This window comes from Ictidomys tridecemlineatus, chromosome 2, assembly GCF_052094955.1.
Source record: "Ictidomys tridecemlineatus isolate mIctTri1 chromosome 2, mIctTri1.hap1, whole genome shotgun sequence".
Taxonomy (NCBI): domain Eukaryota; kingdom Metazoa; phylum Chordata; class Mammalia; order Rodentia; family Sciuridae; genus Ictidomys; species Ictidomys tridecemlineatus.
In genome coordinates, this window is record NC_135478.1 from 198,355,411 (window position 1) to 198,375,849 (window position 20,439).

The 20,439-nt window shown below is 40.9% G+C and overlaps 1 protein-coding gene across 1 annotated transcript in view; it reads left to right on the plus strand.

The window, feature by feature from the left end:
• The first annotated feature begins 13,414 nt into the window (after nucleotides 1-13,414).
• Slc25a13 (solute carrier family 25 member 13) overlaps nucleotides 13,415-20,439 on the plus strand; it is a 186,825-nt gene continuing 179,800 nt past the window's right edge. Inside the window, exon 1 of the mRNA XM_078040387.1 lies at nucleotides 13,415-13,644. Within this exon, the coding sequence (XP_077896513.1) occupies nucleotides 13,630-13,644 (15 nt within the window). The 5' untranslated portion in view covers nucleotides 13,415-13,629. The remainder of the gene's footprint in view (nucleotides 13,645-20,439) is intronic.

Consider the following 20,439-nt stretch of genomic DNA (forward strand, 5'->3'; position numbering starts at 1 on the left):
GGCAGAATGGTGTCCAATTTGGACACATTACACTTTAAATGTTCAGAAGGCAAATTCCATACATAAGTATTTTGAGTCTGAAGCTCAGGAATAGAGATAAGAGGAAAATAAAGGTCTGGAAGTCAATGCAGATGCGATGTTGCATGCCTGTAATCCCAATCAGTCTGGAGGCCAAGGCAGGAGGATTACAAGTTTGAGGAGAACCTCAGCAACTTAGGGAGACTCTGTCTTAAAACAAAAATAAGAAAGGACTGGAGATATAGCTCAGTGGTAGAGCAACCCTGGGTTTAATCCCCAGTACAGCAAAAACAAATGAAAAGATTTGTGAGCCAGACATATGGAGAAACTAGGATACAGTAAAAATATCAGATAAGAGTAAAAAAAAAACATTAAAAATATCATGGAGATAGTATTATATTTTGGAGCTGGGATCAAAATCAGCTTTTATTATCATGATCTTGCCTAAGAATTAGAAGGGTGAACCCTACCTAGCATGGTAGGAAAGAGCCCTGACTCAAGGAGAAGTCAGAGCCAAGTGATACTCTACGAGTGCCTTATTTTCCTAACCTATGGTAAGGAGATGATAATAACTGCAGCCTTGAGAAGGTTGTGGGCATTAAATGAGAAAGATATAAAGCTTTCAGCTTAGTGTCTGACATATTGTAAGGAATCCATAAATGGCAGTTATAACTATTATGTTCGACAAATACATGTTTCTTTTCTTGGGTGGGGGTATGGGGGATTGAACCCAGGGGCACTTTACCACTGAGCTGCATCTCCAGCCCTTTTTATTTTTTATTTTGAGACAGGGTCTCATTGAGTTGCTTAACACCTCACTTTTGCTGAGGCTGGCTTTGAATTCAAAATCCTTCTGCCTCAGCTTCCTGAGCCACTGGGATTACAGGCATGCGCCACTGTACCCAGCAAAGGAACACATTTCTTTGAAGATCATTATATAGAGATTATGTGGAAGGATATTTTAATATTTTCTTTACTTTAATATTTTAATTTACACTTCATCAACCTGTCATATTTAACTTTCATTTTAATGCTTAGTATTAATTTACACAAATGATCACTTGTCCTTTAAATAGTAGTTATACTATTGCGGACAGTACAAAGATCAAACTTGACGTGGTTGGAAATAACCATTTGTGTTCTATTTCAGAGTAGCTCTGCCTAAGGCAGAGGAAGACACGAGAGCCATTTACAAAGTCACATTTATTGATATTTTGGGATAATGTTATTATACGTAAAAATAGTGAACTTCTGTATAAAGAGGAGAGTACCATATCTGGAAGGAAAATTGCCTCCAGCATGGGTAGTACTGTGTAATCTATTCTGGGGAGGAAAGATCCCATACAGAAAGAGCGTGATAAATATGCTAAGTTTATACAATATGTGCTAGTGATAAATATTCTAAGCATGTACTTCAATAATTCTCTCATCAGAGCAGCCTTGTTACCCCCACCATCAGCAGATACTGATAATTAATCAACTGAAATGAATCTTTACAGAATAAACAAATCTGTTATACATGAATGATGATTATGTCTCTTTCAGTTGTGAAGGCTTTTCATAACTTATTCATGGCAATGTTATGAAGATTTCTCCCTTAGGAAACAAAATCTTCTCTTTGGTAAGATCTCTTTTTAGACTCTTTTTTTGGCAATTAGCATCATTTCAGCCATAACCGTGGGTGTAGGTTATTGTAGGAAGCAAGGGGGATTCTGAGGTGTTCTTTCCATTTCATCTCCAGGAGTGAGAGAGTGGGCCTCTTACTCTGTTTCGAGTACATTTGCAGTCTTGCTGGCAGAGCAAGGGTGGTTTGCCCTGACTTCACTCACGGAAGTGGACCTGGCCCTGTCTGAATGGGAGCAACCGGCTCCACTGAAAAAAATCTCTGTACAAGCTGCTTTGCAGATTATGCATGTAGACATTAACCTCTATAGCAAGGGAATCTGGAAGGAAAGTAGAATAGCCAGACAAAAAAGAGCCTCAGATTGGTGTAGAGGAAAACAGCATCATACTGAGTGTGGTGGTGCATGCCTATAATCGGAGCCACATTCGAATCTAAGAGAGGAGGATTAAAGTTACAGGCTAGTCTCAGCAATTTAGTGAGAACCTGTCTCAAATTTCTTTCTTTTTTTTTTTTAAAGGGCTGCAGATATATAGCTCTGTGGTATAGCATTTCTGAATTCGATTCTCAATACCACAAAATAAAAAATTAAAATGATAAATGATTTTAAAACCTACCCATTAAAATAGTTGAATTGTTGATAAATTCTGATGACATGACATTAGGTACCCTTTTATAATCGTGTTTTTCAAGAATACTGAATGATATGAAAGAACACTTATGATGCAGTTAAGTTGAACAGTAAGATTCAAGAATTTGTTATACCAGTAATAGGATACATCATTATGATACATATTTGTGTATATAAAGAAAATAACTGGGAAAAATACTTTAAAATATTAACTTAGTGATAACTGGGTTAAGGTTAATTTTCATTTATTGTCTTAGTTGTCTTCCTTCTATGTTGTCAACATTTCTTATAATTGGAATTAAAAAAAATTAATCCCTATGCAATAAAATAAGATCCTATACCTCAATAAATTACTTGTACTAAAGTGAGAAAGCTCTATCTTTGTTGAATCCAGTAGGTGGATCATTTTAGACTTAGGGTCATTTGTCCTCTCCATTGGTCACTCTCTACCTCACCAGTGGGCTAGTGCACTGTAGTTTTGAGGGGTGGCTGATTAATTCTTCAGGCTTCTCCTCCATCCTGGCACTCTACTGAATCCATCACACCCTAGCCTGACATGAAATCACAAACTGAAAATCCCTAGAATTGTTATCCTAGTAATTCCAGCCAGTTCCATGTTATTATGGAACTGTTTAAGCTTGCTATCTAATGGTGCAATTAAGTCCAAACTGCGAACACAGTAGGCAAAATGTCTTCTTCCATCCTTCCAACTCCTCCACCTGTCTCCCTCTTGCTGTATCAACTCCTTCATCCTCTAACACGTGCATGAGCTCTTCTTCTCTCTCTCAGATCACCACTATTCAATAGCAAAATATTGTAAGTCACTAGGAACTTAAAATTTTCTAGCTGCAGCATTAAAAAACATTAAAAGAAACATATGACATTGATTTTGATATATTTTATTTATCCTAACATGTCTGAAATATTGCTATTTCAAAATGCAATCAATATAAAAACTATTTAATGAGATATTTTACATTTGACTTTTCATACTAGATCTTGGAAACTCTGTGTTTATTTTACATTTTCAGCACACAAACCGCGCTTTGAGTGCTCAGTAGCAACCTGTGGTCAGTGGCTGCCATATTGGATAGTGCAGGTCTCGAGAGATTGACCACTTGTATTCCATGTCTCCATAACCAGAGGTTTCTTAAAACGAAAGGCTCAGTGGTAGCTTTGGGGCTGGCTCTAGCATGAGAGCTACCTATCTTTCACCAGTGACTTTGGTGAAAATTGCTTGTCACACAGTGTGACACATGGGAGGAGATCCAGTAACATTTTATTCTGTTACATGGAGTAGGCGCTCACCTATTTAACCTATGAATCTAGTCTGGCTAAGGGATGGGATCAAGTGGAGTTCTGCCCCTGATTAAAGTATAGTTTGTAGGGCTGGGGTTGTGGCTCAGCGGTAGAGCACTTGCCTAGCCCATGCAAGGTCCTGGGTTCGATCCTCAGCACCACATAAAAAAATAAATAAAATAAAGACATTGTGTCCAACTACAACTAAAAAATAAATATCTTTTTAAAAAAGAATAGTTTGTAATAAATCCAGAGGCCATCACTTTAGTATATTGCTTTTTATTCCCCAAAGTGAACACTTTTCCATTTCACCTTATGTCTGAAGTTGGCTGGCTGTTTAAGTAAGTACAGAAAAAGAATAGAAAGTTAAGATTTGATGGTGCCTCTTCAAAATCAACCTCATCTGTTTTATTGGTGGAGAAACTGAGTCCTAGAGCAGAGACGCAATTTATCCACAGTTATATATCTCTTAAGTGGCAGAATTGGATTGGAACTGGATTACCGGCCAGTTTATTATATCAAGTCTCATGTCATTCCCGACTTTTTTTGGGAGAGGTACCAGAGATTGAATCCAGGGGCTCTTAACCACCGAGCAACACTCCCAGCAGCTTTTAGTTTTTGAGACAGGGTCTCTTTAAGTTGCTTAGTGTCTTGCTAAATGTCTGAGGCTGGCTTTGAATTTGCAATCCTCCAGTTTCAGCCTCCTGAGTCACTGGGATTACAGGCGTGCCATTACACCCCACATTCCTAACAATTTTGAGAGAGTTAATGAGTCAGGTCATTTACCAACAGAAAGTCTGTGGATCATTCTAGAGGTACAGGCCATTCACCTTCCCCATGGAACCTCAGTCTTGCTTTTTAATGCCATCTCTGACAGTAATGCTAAGAAAACAACCCCAAATACTCAATTTGGCAAGTGCTAAAAGAGGGCGGAGCAGGACACACAAAGAATTATAAGGAGGCTCATGCTTTTGAAAGGGAGTTCAGGGAAGGCATCTCTTAGGAACTGAAGGATAAGAACATAGAAGAGGGGCTGAAGGGAGCTTCAGGCAGAGGTGGCAGTGGGCAGTGGGGTGGGGGAGATGACAGCAAATGCACAAGCCCTGGGGCCAGAAGAGCTTGATGTGCAGAGGATCTGAAGGTAGCCTGCAGGTAAAGGATGGGGAGGACCTGAAGGCAGCAGAGGCTACATTATATAGCTTCTAACAAAGAAGAGCCAGACATTCAGCTAGGATTTGGTTTCCTGTCTCTTTTAATATGTGGCAAATTTCATCTTAACCATATATTTTGCTGTTTAAAGATTTTTGTTGCATTGCAACTTAAAGAGAATTAGTCCTGCCATCTGCAGGAGTCCTTGGAGGCTCTGTTTCCAGTAGTGGATCCCTAATGGATTTAGACAGTAGCAGCAGGAAGTAAGTTAAAGCTGCTAAGGCTGGTGGCCCTGAGGCCAAAGCTGTGATTGTATCTACCTGACAAGCTCAGACAGTAACAGTCTGGTCCAGTATTTTCAAATTGGAAACCTAACACTAACACTAATAGGCTGTTCTTAAATACTCAAGTACTTTCATGTACTCTATCTTATCTGAGTTTGAATTTCCAGCTGTGAAAGTAGATTTAGGGACTGGAGGTGTAGCTCATTGGTAGAGCAGGTGCATAACATATGCAAGGCTCTGGATTTGATCCCCAGCATCAAAATTTAAAACAAACAAACAAGCAAAACATAGATTTTCCCTCCTATCTCCTATCTCCCTCCTATCCCAGTATTTCCCTGCCTTTGAAAGGTCCCGAGATAGCAAATTTTAGGCATAAATTTTCTTCATCTGTATAACAGAATATTAGATGATTAGGTTCAGAGGAGACTTAGAACAGCCACTTTGACCCTTTCATTCTAATATAAATATTACTATATTACTGTATGTGCAAATAATTTTTATACATTCAATACTTGTGACAACCTTGGAAAATGAGTGATTTTTATCTCTGTTTTACAAATTAGAAGACATATCAATTTTGCTTACCTCTCATCACCTTTCCCCATGCCTTAGACCACCCTGCTTCTTTATCCCATAAATACCCCTAAACCCTATCCTCAGGGAGGCGGATTTGAAGCTAGATCTTCTGTCTCCACTGGATTGGCAGCTTCATGAATAAAGCCTTTCTCTTTTGCAAACAAAACAAAAACTAGTTTTGGTTAGATTGTTTTACCAAGCATCTAATTATTTATAATATTGTAGAGCTCTTGATAAAGGAGTTTCAGGAATTGTTGCAAAAGAATGCTCCAATGTATGGGATGGCCAGGGCTTGAGAGCTCACTGTGTGCATCACTGGCTGCTGCTCCTTCTTGATGGTTAGACCCTGGACTGCTGGGGCACCTGCTTGTTCTGATATGTGCCTCTTGAGTGCACTGATGGGCCAGGATGGCCTAAGATGGACCTGTCACTGCCTCAAGTGGCATTGCTAGGCTCAGAGGGCCTTAGCTGAATTCAGAAGTACAGACCTATCCTTGGTATAAGACCAAGAGGTATTCTGATTCTGGGCTGTAGAAACTGGGCTCAACCCCTAAAGCCTTTTGATTTAATTACCCTGTGAAGTCACTGTTGCTTTCCTGGGATCATGTGGGACTATGATTAAGGGTACAAAGTATTCCACTCTAAGAACTCACTGTTCTGTACAATTTGTTACACAGAGATAATATTTTCAAGACAAGGTATGCTAGACAAAATCATGGCTCTTTAAACTTGTCTGTGTCCCACTCACTGGAAACTATAGATATCACACAGCATAGGAGAATTAAGGTAGCAGATGAAATTAAAGTTGTTAAATTTTATGGATTGAATTGTGTCCCTTCCCTCATTACTATCTTGAAGTCCCACCCACTAGACCTCAGAAGATGCCTATATTTAGAGACAGGGTCTTTAAAATGATAATTATGTTAAAATTAGGTCATCAAGGTGGACTCTAATTCATATGACTGGTGGCTTTATATAAAAAATAGGGCTTAGACATCACATGAGAAGATACCAGCCGAAAATGATTACCTGTAATCCAAGGAAAAAGGCTTCAGAAGAGTCAATCCTGCCAATAACTTGATTTCAGACATTCTGAAAAAAAATGAATTTCATGGGGCTGGGGATGTGGCTCAAGCAGTAGCACGCTCGCCTGGCATGCGTGTGGCCCGGGTTCGATCCTCAGCACCACATACCAACAAAGATGTTGTGTCCGCCGAGAACTAAAAAATAAATATTAAAAATTCTCTCTCTCTCTCTCTCCTCTCTCACTCTCTCTTTAAAAAAAAAAAGAATTTCTGCTATATAAGCCATCCGGTCTCTGGTATTTTGTTATGGCAGCTCTACCAAATTAACACAATAGTCAACTGATCTTTGGGAGGCTATCCTGGATTACCTGGCTGATCCCAATGTAACCTGAGGGTCCTTAAATATAGAAGAGGGAGACAGAAGATGAGTTCAGAGTGATGTAATATGGAAACTGGACCCCTCTGTTCCTGGCTTTGAAGATGGAAAAGGAGGGCCATGAGCCAAGAATTGTGGGTGGATTCTTAAAGCTAAAAAGGACAAGGAAGTAGAAGCTATCCTAGGGCCTCCAGAAAGCAATAGCCCTGCTCTGCTCTCAGGAACTAACAGTTTAAGACCTTGCTCACAGAGCATAATATCTCAAAGCTTTGGGGATTTGTTTTCAATCACACTTTCCCGAGGTGTCTTATGTTTCCTCCTCCTGACTCATTTCCTCCCTCCCCCTCTTTCCTTCTTAACTCTAAAAATGTTGACACAGCTTTCTCATTTGGATCTATTAAGAAGCTGAGTTATATTCATTTCTGACCTACCGTTAGCCCACTCTTAGGGAAGGTTGGTCATGTGTGATCTGATATGTGTTAGAATTCCAAAGCCAAATGGCTGCAACAGAGGGTCTCTCTATGTCCTTGAGTGGCCCAGTCTCAGTTGTAAAACTTGGGAACATCTCATTTTCATGGTGCTCTTTTCACTCTGTCACACCATGTCCTTTACCAGCCCTGCTATTACCCTTGCAGAATGCAATCCACATAAAGGATTATTATTGCAATTTGTAGTTATATGCCTAAAATTTCGTGTAGATGAATGTGCTTTGCAAGCATTCTGGCAGAATACCTTTCCTAGCAATCCAACCTGGGAGCATGGTGGCTGTGGTAGTGATGTCTTTTGTTTGCTTGTTTGTTATTAACAGAACTGAAGAGAATCAGATAGTTTAAGAGCATGGTCAAAGGGCAACTGCAAGGCATGGGTGCTCAGAGAAAGGTGAAAGCTCAGAATTGACCATATTGTTGGTCTTTTGAACTCTTGGGCTTGGACTTATGCTCACGCTGTGTGCCTTGTTAGCCCATGAGCTTTCCCCATGATTTGGGTTGGCTGCTTTCCCAGCCAACAAGGTTGGCAAAATGTGCTATAAAACACAGGTGGTTTGGGGACCTATATTAGTTTCCAAGGGCTGTCGTAACCAAATACCACAAACTACGTGGCTTCAAACAACAGAAATTTTTTCTTTCACGTTTCTGGTGAATAGAAATCTCAGACCTAGGAATCAGCAGGGCCATATTTCTTCTGGAACTCTGGGTAGAATATTTTCTTGCTTCTTGCTAGCTTCTGGTGATGGCTGTTGATCCTGAGCATCCCTTGGCTTGCAGCTGCATAGCTGTAACCTCTGCTTTTGTTGTGAGCAAAGGTTTGCTCAGCATGTCTCTGTGTCTTCTTCTAAGAACACCAGGCCCTTAGATTAAGGGCCCACCTTACTCTAGTAGGTAGAACTCATTTTAACTCATTATATCTTTGATTTCCAAATAGGTCCTACTATGGGATACTAGGGGTAAGGACTTTTAGGGGACACAGCTGAACATGCAAGCAGAACCTTTTCCATCAAAATTAAATGATAGCTACTTTTAAATGGTAGGTGGAACAGTGGTCTAGGGACAGAGGGAATGAGCATGAGACAAGTCATTTAAACTTATAGGAATCAGGAAAGCACTTAAGCCTATCAGAGTAAGACAATGTGGCAAAAGGCAAAGTGGCAGGTTCTCCAGTAGCTTATACTTTATCTCAGATGATGTTTCACATTTTTATTGTTTATAGGTGAAGTGAAGCCAAGGAAAAAGGTTTCTAACAGTTTCCCTTTTAAGAAATTTCATATTTTGGGGATTTATAGAATGAAGAAGGTAGCTTAGTTAACTGAGTGTGATTCCAAATGTAATTAAAATACACTTTTATAGGGCTGGAGTTGTGCCTTAGTGGTAGAGTGCTTGCCTATCACATGTGAGGCACTCGGTTCAATCCTCAGCCCCACATAAAAATAAATAAATAAAATAAAGGTATTGTGCCCATCTACAACTAAAACCAATGTATTTAAAAAATACACTTTTACAATTCATATCCAAAGTGTGGCAGTTTTGGTAGGTTGAACAATAGCCCCTCCAACCCCCAATTCTAATCTCCAGGGCCTATGAATGTTACCTTGCATGACAGAGACTCTGCAGATGTGATTAAGAATCTGAAGGTGGAAAGACTATCCTGTATATTCTGGGTGGCCCCTAAAAAATGCAATCAAAACTGTCCTTATAAAGGGAGGCAGAAAGAGCAGGGAATGGTTGCACATACCTGTAATCCTAGCTCCTCAGGAGGCTGAGGCAAGAAGATCCTAAGTTCCAGGCCAGTTTGGAAAGTTTAGACCAGGTCTCAAAATAAAATGCAAAGGGCTGGGGATGTAGCTCAGCAGTAAAGTGCTTGCCTAGCATACTCAAGGGTCTGGGTTCAATCTTCAGCACCAATAAAAAATAAATAAATAAATAAATAAATAAGCAAATAAATAAATTAATGGAGACAGAGGGAGGTTATAGAAAGAAAGAGGCCATGTGAGAGAAGCATGAGTCAGACAGATAAGATACTATGTCCACTGTCTTTGAAGATGAAAGAAGTATGGAAATCCTCTGGAAAAGGCAGAGAAGCAGTTTCTTCCATAGAGCCTCTGGAGGAAAACTGCCTTCTGATACCTTGATTTTAGCCCTGTAAGACTTATTGCAAACTTCTGGCCTCCAGATGGTAATGGAATAAATTTTTTTTTTGAGCTATCAAGCTTGTAGTAATTTATTGTGGCAGCTGTAGGAAACTAATACATAGGATGATTCATTGTATTTACATTTAAAAACATGATGTTAAGCTGGGTGCGGTGGCCCACTCTTATAATCCCTGTGATTTGGGAGGCTGAGGTGGAGGATCACAAGTTCAAGGCCTCCCTTAAAAATTTAGTGAGAACTTCTCTAAAAGTAAAAATACAAAAAGTGGGGTTGGGGTTGTGGCTCAGTGGTAGAGTGCTAGTCTAACATTCATGAGGCACTGGGTTTGATCCTCAGCACTGCATAAAAATCAAATAAAGAGATTGTGTCCACCTAAAACTGAAAAAAAAAAATACAAAAAAGTGATGTAGATCTAGCCCAGTGGAAGACCATCCCTGGGTTCAATCCTTATTATGAGAAAATAATTAATTAAAAAACAAGTAAATAATAATAAATAATTGTTATTAACAAATAAGTTAATGTGTTAATAGAATAATACTGAGACTTAAAAAAGAAAAAAAAATTATGCTAGGTATGATGTTGTACACCTGTAATCTAGTAATATTGGAGGCTGGAACAGGAAGATCACAAGTTTGATAGCAGCCTCAGCAACTTGGTAAAGACCTAGGTTTAATCCCCAGTACCGTATTTCAAAAAAAAAAAAAAAAAAAAAGAAGAAGAAGAAGGAAATCTGACATATGTTATAGCAAAAACAAAGTTTAAAGGACTTTTTGTGAGAGAAGCATGAAGCGTGAAATAAGCCAGTCCCCGCTCACACACACACACCAAAAATACTGTATTATTCCACTTATATGAGGTACCTGGAATAGTCTCATTTATAGGGGCAGAAAGTAGAATGGTGGATGTTAAGGGTTGAGGAAGGCAGGAGTGTATGTGGTTGTTTAGTGGGTATGGAATTTCAGTTTTACAAGATAAAAAAGTCTTGAAGAGCATGTGCATAATAATATGAATGCATTTAACACTTATGAATGTTAACCCTAAGAAAAGGGTTAAGGTGTGGTAGTTTTTATGTTATATACATTTTACCAAATTAAAAAAAACACTAAGCTTCATTTATACATGAGAGTGTTAGTGATACTTTAGAAATCAATATGCAGAAAAATCACTATGCAGAATCTGATGTGATTTTGTTAACATGAGATTTGTGTTTTCTCAGCTTTTTAAAAAATCCTTTTTAGCACCTGGACCTCCCCTCCACAGCTTTAGAATCTATTTGTACAATACTTTTCTACACCAATTCTCCTGTTTTTTTTGCTATTATCTTTATTCTTTCACTCTTTGTTGGTCTTCTTCCTCAGCCTCTGGACATGTTCTGAGCTTTATTGGACCTCTCAGGAGTAGGTTAACTAGTGGATCCTTTTTGAAACGTTATGATTTGAACCTGGAATGTTCCCCCAAGGCCCGTGTGTTGAAAGCTTGGTCCCCATGTAGCAAGGTTTAGAGATGGACCTTTTGGAAAGAGAAGAGATGTCTGGAAAGACATCTGAGATCAGGAATACAAAAGGAGTGTTTGGAGACATGAATCCATTGATGAATTTGTAGCTAAATGGACTACCAGGATGTGGGGGAAACAGTAGGAGGCAGGACTCAGTTGAAGAGAGTGGGTCCTTGAGAGTGTACCCTTGGGAACTATATCTTGTTCCCTGGCCCTTCTTGTCTCCTTCTCTCTCTGCTTTGTGGCTGACATGAGGTGAGCAGTTTTGTGCTTCTGTGACCTCTCCACCAGTATGTACCGCTTCATTGTAGGCTCAGAAACAATGGAGCTAGCAGACCATGGACTGAAACCTCTGATACTCTGAGCCAATGAACTTTCTTCCCTTGTTTATCTCAGGCATTTTGTCACAGACACAATAAGATAACCAAAAATTTTTCTTTCCTTTTTTTTTTTTTTTGGCTATTGTAAGAGAATTTGTCTGTTGTACATGTACTCCTTACAGATAGACACATATCTCCAAAACACTCTTTTATTACTGATCTCAGGTGTCTTTCCAGACACCCATACCACAGGTCTGTGTACAATATACAGCCACTCCTCTTTCCCCTACCAACCTCACATATAATCAGTGTCTATAGCCAACTAGTGATATGTTTTATTTATTCTTCCAGCTGTAGCCCATCCCTAGCCTGGATATTGTAGTAATCTTTATCCATCCTCCACACCATAGGCTATAGCCTGCTGCACAATTCTTGAGACTAGATAATGTATAAGTAATAGAAATATATTTCTAGTTCTAGAGGTTGAGAAGTCCAAGATCAAGATGCCAGCAAGTAAGGCCTAGTCTCTCTGTTTCCATGATGGCAGAAACTATAGGAGTCCACTTCTAATTGAAGGCAGTGGGTCCTGAATACTGTGTGCTCCAGAGAGGGGGAATGTTATGTCCTTACATGGCAGAAGGGCAGAGACAAAAAGTGAACTCACCATTGAAAGGCCTTTTCAGAGTGGCATTAATCCATTCATTAGTTCAGAGGCTTTGTAACCTGAACATTTCTCTAAAGGCCCCACTTCCTCAAACTGTTGCATTGGAGATTTAGTTTCCAACACATAGATTTTCAGGACACATTCAGACCACAACACAGTGAGATTCATCACATTGGAAACTGAGTCATGCTGCTTCTGCCCTTAAACCCCTTCAGTTAAGGTGCACATCCTTTGGCATGGCATCCAAGACCTTTCATGACATCCCCCACCTGCCAGTCTGGCCTAATCTTGCACTAGTACTATTGTTCACGTTAGCTTCATTGACTTGGGTTCCCCAACAATTTCAGAGTCTCCTGCCTGTTCGCATTTTTTTTTTTTTTTTCTGGATGGAATGCCACTTTCCTGTATTCAGCTCAGGCAACATATTTAAGAGGCCTCCCCAGTTCTCAGTGTTCCCATGTTGCCCTGGGAACACGTTGTTGCCTTAATGGGTTATATGGAATTAGCATTTATGTGTCTGCCTTTTCACTAACCTTAAGATATTTAAGGACCATAACTAGCTTTTAAGTAATTTTAGGGCTTTCAGCACTGAGCACAGTCCTTAGCACATAGAAGGCACTCAGATTAAACTGATTAGTAATAGGTGCTGTTGCTGATATATGTTAAACGACCTTTTCCTTGATCACCATTTTATAAATTTTGATGACAAGGACAAATGAATGAAATTCTGATAAAGAGGAATAAGACGTCTGGAGGTCATATATTTAATTTTTCAATTAAAATTTTGCATATTTATTGTATTAGGGCCTATCTATCTGGAAGACAGTGTCTTTTAATCCTGGACCTTTTGACCTTTTGTTCTGGAGTAGACCCACAAATATATGTTTTGCACTATATTCACTTGTTGGGGGCTTGCAGCAATATTTGCTATCTCCCCTTCCACCAGTCAATGCTTTTAGATTAAAGGCTTTTTGGATCCATTATATGGTAGTGCAGAGTGCAGCTCTTTCAAAGGGGAACGAAGGAAGAACCTGGATATACTGGGGCCCTGGTGGAGTTTTCAACTGTCCCAGGCTGAGTACCTATTGGTCTTATTTGCTTCTTCCACCTGGCCCAGAAGTAGCTCCTGGTACCATCCAAGCCTGCAGGTTCCCTCACCGGGTCACCTGTCCCCTAGGTGACCGGCTGGCGCCAGGCCTGGTCCCACCCGCCTGGCCACTGTTGGACAGCGCAGCCAGAGTCACGTGTCGGCCCTCAGGCTGCCGCAGGCCTGGGCCCTCCCCGGCCTCAGGGCAGAGGCCGCGGGATCACGCGCGCCCAGCGGCCCCGGCCTGGCCCAGCCAATGGGCAGGCAGCGCCCGCATGACCCGCGCCGGCGGGAGGGCGTGGGGAGGCAGGCCGGGCGCGCACGCTGCCGGGCCGAATCGCCGCCCCCGCTGCTGCCGGGACGGGAAGTGAGCCTCCGGGGTCCCCAGTAAGAGCAAGCCGGTGAGAGGGCCCCGCAGCCGCCCGCGCCGGGGCGAAGCATGGCGGCCGCCAAGGTAAGCTTGGGCCCCGGCCGCGCCGCTCGGGCGCGCACGTGCCTAGGTTGGTGCAACCCGGGGGAAAAGCGGGTGTCGGGCAGCTGCTCCACCTTGCAGTTGCGGAGGCTGCAGAGTCGGCCTCGTCCGGGCCGCTTGCGGCCCGTGTGGGGACCGAGGTATGGTCAGAAACTTTGCCAGCTGGACACTCCCACTTGGCCTGGGACGGGAGTCGGTGCCCGGCGGCGCAGCGCCCATGCCGGCTAGGAGGAGCGGGCGCGACTGGGGCCCCGTGCGCCTGGGGAAGGGAAGGGCTCAGGCCAGCAGGTCCCCTCGGCCACCCCGGGACTCTTCTGCTTCTGACCCCGGTTGTAGTTGACCCGGGCTTCTCCTTCCAGGGGGGCACTGCCAGGGCCAAAGCCTTATCCGATTACGTTTCATGGGCCCCGCCTTCCCGCGGGTGGGGGAGTCACCTTGACTTCCGTTTTGGAAACTGCCTGGGAGACTTGGCCTGTCCTTGTGTGTATGAAAAGACCAGGAACCCTTCCCCGTCTCTCTTTCCCATCACTCCTCTCTCCCCATCTGACAACATTTACAAACCAGCCTCGGAGCGTTTGAGTATCATTTTGGAAATGACAAAACAGATTGTCCTGGGAGCTTGTCACTCCTGTGAAGTTATACTTAAAAGGAATTCTATGCAACGTGAATCATTCACTAACGCACAGGAAAGGCAACTCCGACCGCTTGACCTTTCCTCTTTCACCATGTCTTGAAACCTGGACACCATTTCAGTCTCTTTGGACTGCATTTCAACTTTCCTGGCAGAATACCATATTTAGTCCCAATCACTCGAATCATTGGAATTTATTGCTTTTAATTTTAAGTTCACGAAGGCAGTCCTTTAATCAAGTCTATACAACTTCTTAGCTCATTTTAAGTGCAGTGAACTTAAATATACTAAACATTTCAAACATTTGTCCTTAATCAAAACTCTGTGATAACCCTCAAGAGGAAAACATGGCCAACACATCATATTCCTATTTATTCAAGCAAACTAATCACATTTGCAATGGAAATTGTAAGCAGACAAATATATTTAAATACTGTTTCTGTGACTTAAGTCTCTCCAGGCTCCCCAAATCTACAAGCTTTTTCGTTTTCCCAGACTAGATGGCCTAAGTGGCCTCTTTTTAGTAATTACTGTTTCATTCTCAGGATTGTGCTCTGATGTGTGTGCTCCTGAGTGTGTGTGTGTGTGTGTGTGTGTGTGTGTGTGTGTCTGTGTGTACTCACATGTGTTAATTTTGGAAGCTCCATTAATTCTTTTAAGCCCAGTAGCTTTTGGCCTTTTCTTTTCAGTAAGTTTTCATGAAGTTAGAGTCTTAAGAATTGGGAGTGAATTGGTTCCCTGAGAAGGTGGGAGTAAATATCCATTTTTTATTGTTACTTTGTATATCTGTAGGTAAACTAAATAAATTTACTTTCAGAGATGAAGTGATTGAAGAAACCAAACAGAGATGGAGTCTATGACTTAACTAACAGGAAGTAAACAAGTGACATGGAAATAGGAACTTTTTGGTTGTATTTTTATTAAAATGTCACATCCCACCAAGAGCAATTGATTTTTAGCCATGTAGTGAGAATTATAGAAAAATGAAACATTCATTTTTACTGTTTAGGAACCTGTATTTTTGTTTGTATATTCATTTAATCTCATCTCTTTTCAGGATTTCTAATGATTTACCTCATGTATACATACATTTAAAATCCAACAAGACATATCAAAATCCAGTCTGAGTAGATAAGAAAGCCAGGATAAAGAGAAAGTTAGATAAAGCCAGGACCAAGGTTAGTGGGAAATAAGTAGGTGCTCACTAGAGGTAACTGCATTTTTCTGGCAGCCGAAACAAAGAGGAAATAATCAGAAAGGTCAGTTACTTGGGAGAGAGGTCTCTATCTGAGAACTCTTTCTCCCCATGTCCTTTTATATGCCGTGGGTGAACTGCATTTGAAACTACCTCAGGACCATAAATACACATTTGTGGGTTCATAAGGTCATTTCTTATGATGTCCCTCATTGGAGCTTAAGAACAGTGTAGTAAATGTGGTCTTAAAAGGTCTCACAGTGAAGTTGTGGCCGGTCTGACTAGGTCCAAGAATGAATGTCTCTTGCCGAATTGCCTTTGGGCACCTTCCTTTGGATTGCTTCTGTTGGCTGCTGTCCATACCGGGTTTCCTGAGTTAAAGGTGGTGCTCCTTGCTTTTTCCTTGGAGTATAGTTATTCCATGTTGTCAGTTGCAGAGGCATAAACTTGAAAATTTCATCTGGGTGTAGGATGGACCCAATGAAAAGTTGAAGAGCCTGAGTAAAAGAAAGTCCACCTCAATGGAGTGTTAAGAAATTGGGCTGTGAACCTGAGGATTGCAGTTGCAGGATCCCAACACTTACTCTACTCATTGGAATGAATTGTTTGAACATCCAAGCCAGATTTATTTTCCGGGTAGATTCGGTCTCAGCTAGCTATTTCCTAATCTCATCTTTGTTTTTTGATCTTTGTATTGATTCAAATGTAACTGGTTATTTGTATCTTTCTTCCTTTAGATAGTTTAAGTGGGAAGACTGAGAACTAGTCTGATCTGCTTTTTATTTTGATATTTACCAGGAAAGTTGCCACTTAATGAAGCAAGAGGTATTTGTTTTTTCATATAGTAACACGTTGATCTGAAACTCTTAGTTTTGTTTTGTTTTTTTATACTGGGGATTGAACCTAGGTCTCTGCATGTATTCTATGTTGAGTTATACTTCTAACCCCCCTTAGCATTAGTATTTTTTTTTTTTTGGTGGTGCTAGGGATTGAACTCAGGGCCTTGTTCATGCAAGGCAAGCACTCTACTAACTGAGCTATATCCCAAGCCCACCCACTCTTAGTATTTTTTAGATTAACCCAAGCAACTTTCCTTTTCTTATAGGCATAATCCTTATTGTTTCCTGGTTATAGTATCTTTCTATACTATTTGTGCTGTTTTGAATATTTTAAAAACTTCCAAAACTACTCAGTGTCTATTAAGATAAAAATAAGTTTTTAAAATAAAAGTTCTATTTTACATAATTACATAAAAAATGGATTTTTAAAAAATAATACTATCTTCTCTGTCCTTTTTGGTTGTAATGGACATTCCCTCTTTGTCATTGTCAGGTTTTATACATTAAGAATGATGAAATTAAGCTGGGCATTTTGGTGCATGTCTGTAATCCCAGCTGTTCTGGAGGCTGAGGCTAGAAGACTGAAGTGGGAAGATCCCAAGTTCAGGAGAGCCTGGGCAACTTAGCAAGACCTGACTCAAAATGAAACAAACAAACAAAAAGGCTGGTGATGTAGGGTAGTAGTAGGGTGCTTGCCTAGCATGTGTGAGGCCTTGGGTTCAATCCCTAGTACTGCAAAAGGAAAAAAAAAAATGGTGAAATTAAACTACATAAAACTGTTTAAAGTTAGAGAGTGTTCATTTGAGTTCAGGCATGAAAAGTGACAGATGTTCAGATATTAAACGACATGGACCAGTAATTTGGGTGAAGTTAACCTAAAAAAGGGGGGGGAGATAAATTAAAGCATTAATAATAATGAAAAATGTTTTCTGAAGGACTAGTGACTTTATTAATTTTTCATTCTTGGATGGGTCATTGCTGTGACATTGGTGCACTTGGAATTGTGTATTCTTTCTTGTGTTGCAAATAGGACTAGACTGAGGATAATAAAATGAATCAGATATCAGGCCTTCAAGAAAACCAAACCCATACTAGGGGCTGAGTTCTCTGATGTAAAACCCCTATTTCAAAGGCTTTGTGAAGGAGCTCATTTCTGCCTGAGGCAGACTTCTCAGAAGTGGTGGTATATCATAAGGAATGCACTGGAAAGAGGAAAGATCCAACCCAGTGATGAGAAACAGCATCAAAGGCAAGGAAGTGAGAGCACATGCTACATTTAGGGAACCAGCAGGTAATAAGGGGGAAAAAAAATAAAAAAGTAGCAATCTCTTGTAGAATGCTTACTAAGATACTGGATTCACTTCCAGGGCTTTATAATATTTTCATTATTAGTTCATTTAATACCTCTAACAGCTTTTTTTTTTTTTTTTTTTGTACTGGGGATTGAACTCAGAGGCGCTTAACCAGTGAGCCACATCCCCAGCCCTTTTTATTTTTTATTTTGAAAAAGGGTTTTGCTAAGTTGCTGGGGCTGGCTTTGAACTTGTGACTCTCCTGCCTCAGTCTCCAGAGTCACTGGTATTACAGGAATGTGCTACCCTGCCCAGCCTTCTGACAGCTTTCTGAACTAGGTTCTGTTATCCCTGTTGTATAAGAAGAAGACTCTGAAACAATAAGCGGTTATGTAAGTGGCCCACAACCTGACAGTCAGGAAACTCCAGAGCTAGAATTCAAATCATACCATTCTGGCTCAGAGTCTGTCCTCTCAGCCTGTGCACCTTATTGTGGACAGAGTAGTATAGCCCTTGGAGAGGAGGTGCATGGGAGAGTGTAGGAATTGGATCGGGAGGGGAAGTTAGGTGTCCCCACCTAAACCAGGCTTTATTTAACGATTGCTTACATAGTGCTTACTGTGTGTTATGTGCCTTCCCAAGTGCTTCATAAATAATAAATTAGTTTTCATAATACCAAGAAACAGGTGCTTTGTTTCTGTCCTCATTTATAAGTGAAAAGCCTGGTTCTAGGGAGGTTCAGTAATTTCTCAAGGTCGTATAGGCTGGATTTGAGCCCTACCCATCAGTTTTCAGAGTTGTGCTTACCTTAACCCCTACCCCTGTCTTTCCCTCCTCTCCCAGGCCTTAAAAGAGAGTTCCACTTACAAAAGTACATGTGTGAGAATTCATAAACCATAGATTAGGGACATGCATATATCCTTAATCCCAGGACAGTGTTTTTTTTTTTTTTTTTTTTTAAGTGGGGTGGGGTGGGCAGGTACCAGGGATTGAATTCAGGGGCACTCAGCCAGTGAGCCACATCCCCAGTCCTATTTTATATTTTATTTAGAGACAGCGGCTCTATGAGTTGCTTAGTACCTTGCTTTTTCTGAGGTTGGCTTTCCATCCTCCTGCCTCAGCCTCTGAGCCACTGGGATTACACGTGTGAGCCACTGCCCCTGGCCCAGGACAGTCGTCTTTATCTTAGAACACCTTTGTCACCCAGTAGAGGTTTCGCTGCACTGTTTGTTAGATGTGGTTTTTCCTTCTCTCCAAGAGGATTGTAAATCTCAATAGGGCAGGAATTAAAACTGCTCAATTGAGATATAATTCATATACCATACAGATCACCCACTTAACGAGTACAATTAGTTGGTATTTAATGTATTCATAGAGTTGTACAATTGACACCACTGCCCTAAACCTTTGGAAAGATTTTAATCCAATTTCTACTACATAGGATTTGGGCTGTACATTTAACCTCTGTCTTTTTCATGTAATCTCACCTATAAGAAATTCTCCTCTGAGGTTTTTTTATGAAGGTACCTGTGCTTGAGGTGATTAAGGATATTCTTCATGTGGCAGGGTTTTTTTCTCTCCCTTATGGTACAATAAAATCTGCCAGGTATTAGGTAATATCAGAGTAAAGCAGACCAATTTATTTATTTATTTATTTATTTTTTAGTTGTAGCTGGACACAACACCTTTATTCATTCATTCATTCATTCATTCATTCATTCATTCATTCATTTATTTTTTATGTGGTGCTGAGGATCAAACCCAGAGCCTTGCAATTGCCAGGCGAGCACTCTACCGCTGAGCCACAACCTCAGGCACAAGCAGACCATTCCCCCCCCCCCCACCCCCAGGAAGGAAGGAAAGAAATCCTGAGTTCTTTTTATGTGACCATGGTGGTTATTAAGACAGCAAGTTTCCACAGTTCCATTAATGTTCAAATTTCAGGATTTCGCTAATTGTTAGAGCTGAGTGGGCATTAAAATTCATAGAACACAGTGATCTTCACTCTTCCCCCCACCTCAATCCTTCCCCCTTTCCCAGGTGAAGAATTGGATTCCTAGGAACATTTGTAATTGGTTCTAGTTCCCTTGAACTCCTTTGCTTTTCTCACTCTGGTTCCCACCGACTAGAATCATCCAGGCAGATATGAAAGATGCTAATTCAGGGGGTGGGGGTTTAGGGTGTGGTCTTACCCACACAATCTGATTGATTTCATTGGGTGTGGCCTGAGCCTCAGGATTTTTAAAAGCTTCACAACCCTTGATCCAAACTATTTGCCTCAAGTGATCCTCTGCTGACTCCCTGGGATAAGAAAGGAATGCAACCAGAAAAGTGAGATTAGCCAGAAAAAATCCCCGGTGTTGTTAATTTAAGGGAGGGGTGCACAAAGGTCACTTCAAGTTCTCTTCTTCCTTGAAAACTTCTTTTCAGTTCTTTTTCATGTCCCCTTGGTGCTTAGACATCAAATTTTTACAGTTTTGTAATTATCCTAGAATATAGGCTTCATCATTAAAATTGATTGGAAGTCCCAGTTGTCTCTTGGGAAGACTCCGAGGTTTTCTATGAACAGCATACATCTGGTCTTAGAGCCCTTTCCCTGCTCCTTGTCCAGTGGTATGGGGTAACATTATTCTTACACTTATTCACAGGTATTAATCAGCAAGTAGAGGACTAGGGTGGGTGGATGGCGAGAGATGTAAGGCAATGTGTAGTATAAGATAATTAGGGTGAAGGTCTTTTTGGTAGTGAGTTATTTTAGAAGATTACCAGAGGAGCAGTGACTCCCAGTGCTTTTGCCTCTTAAGACATTTTGCCCTGTTG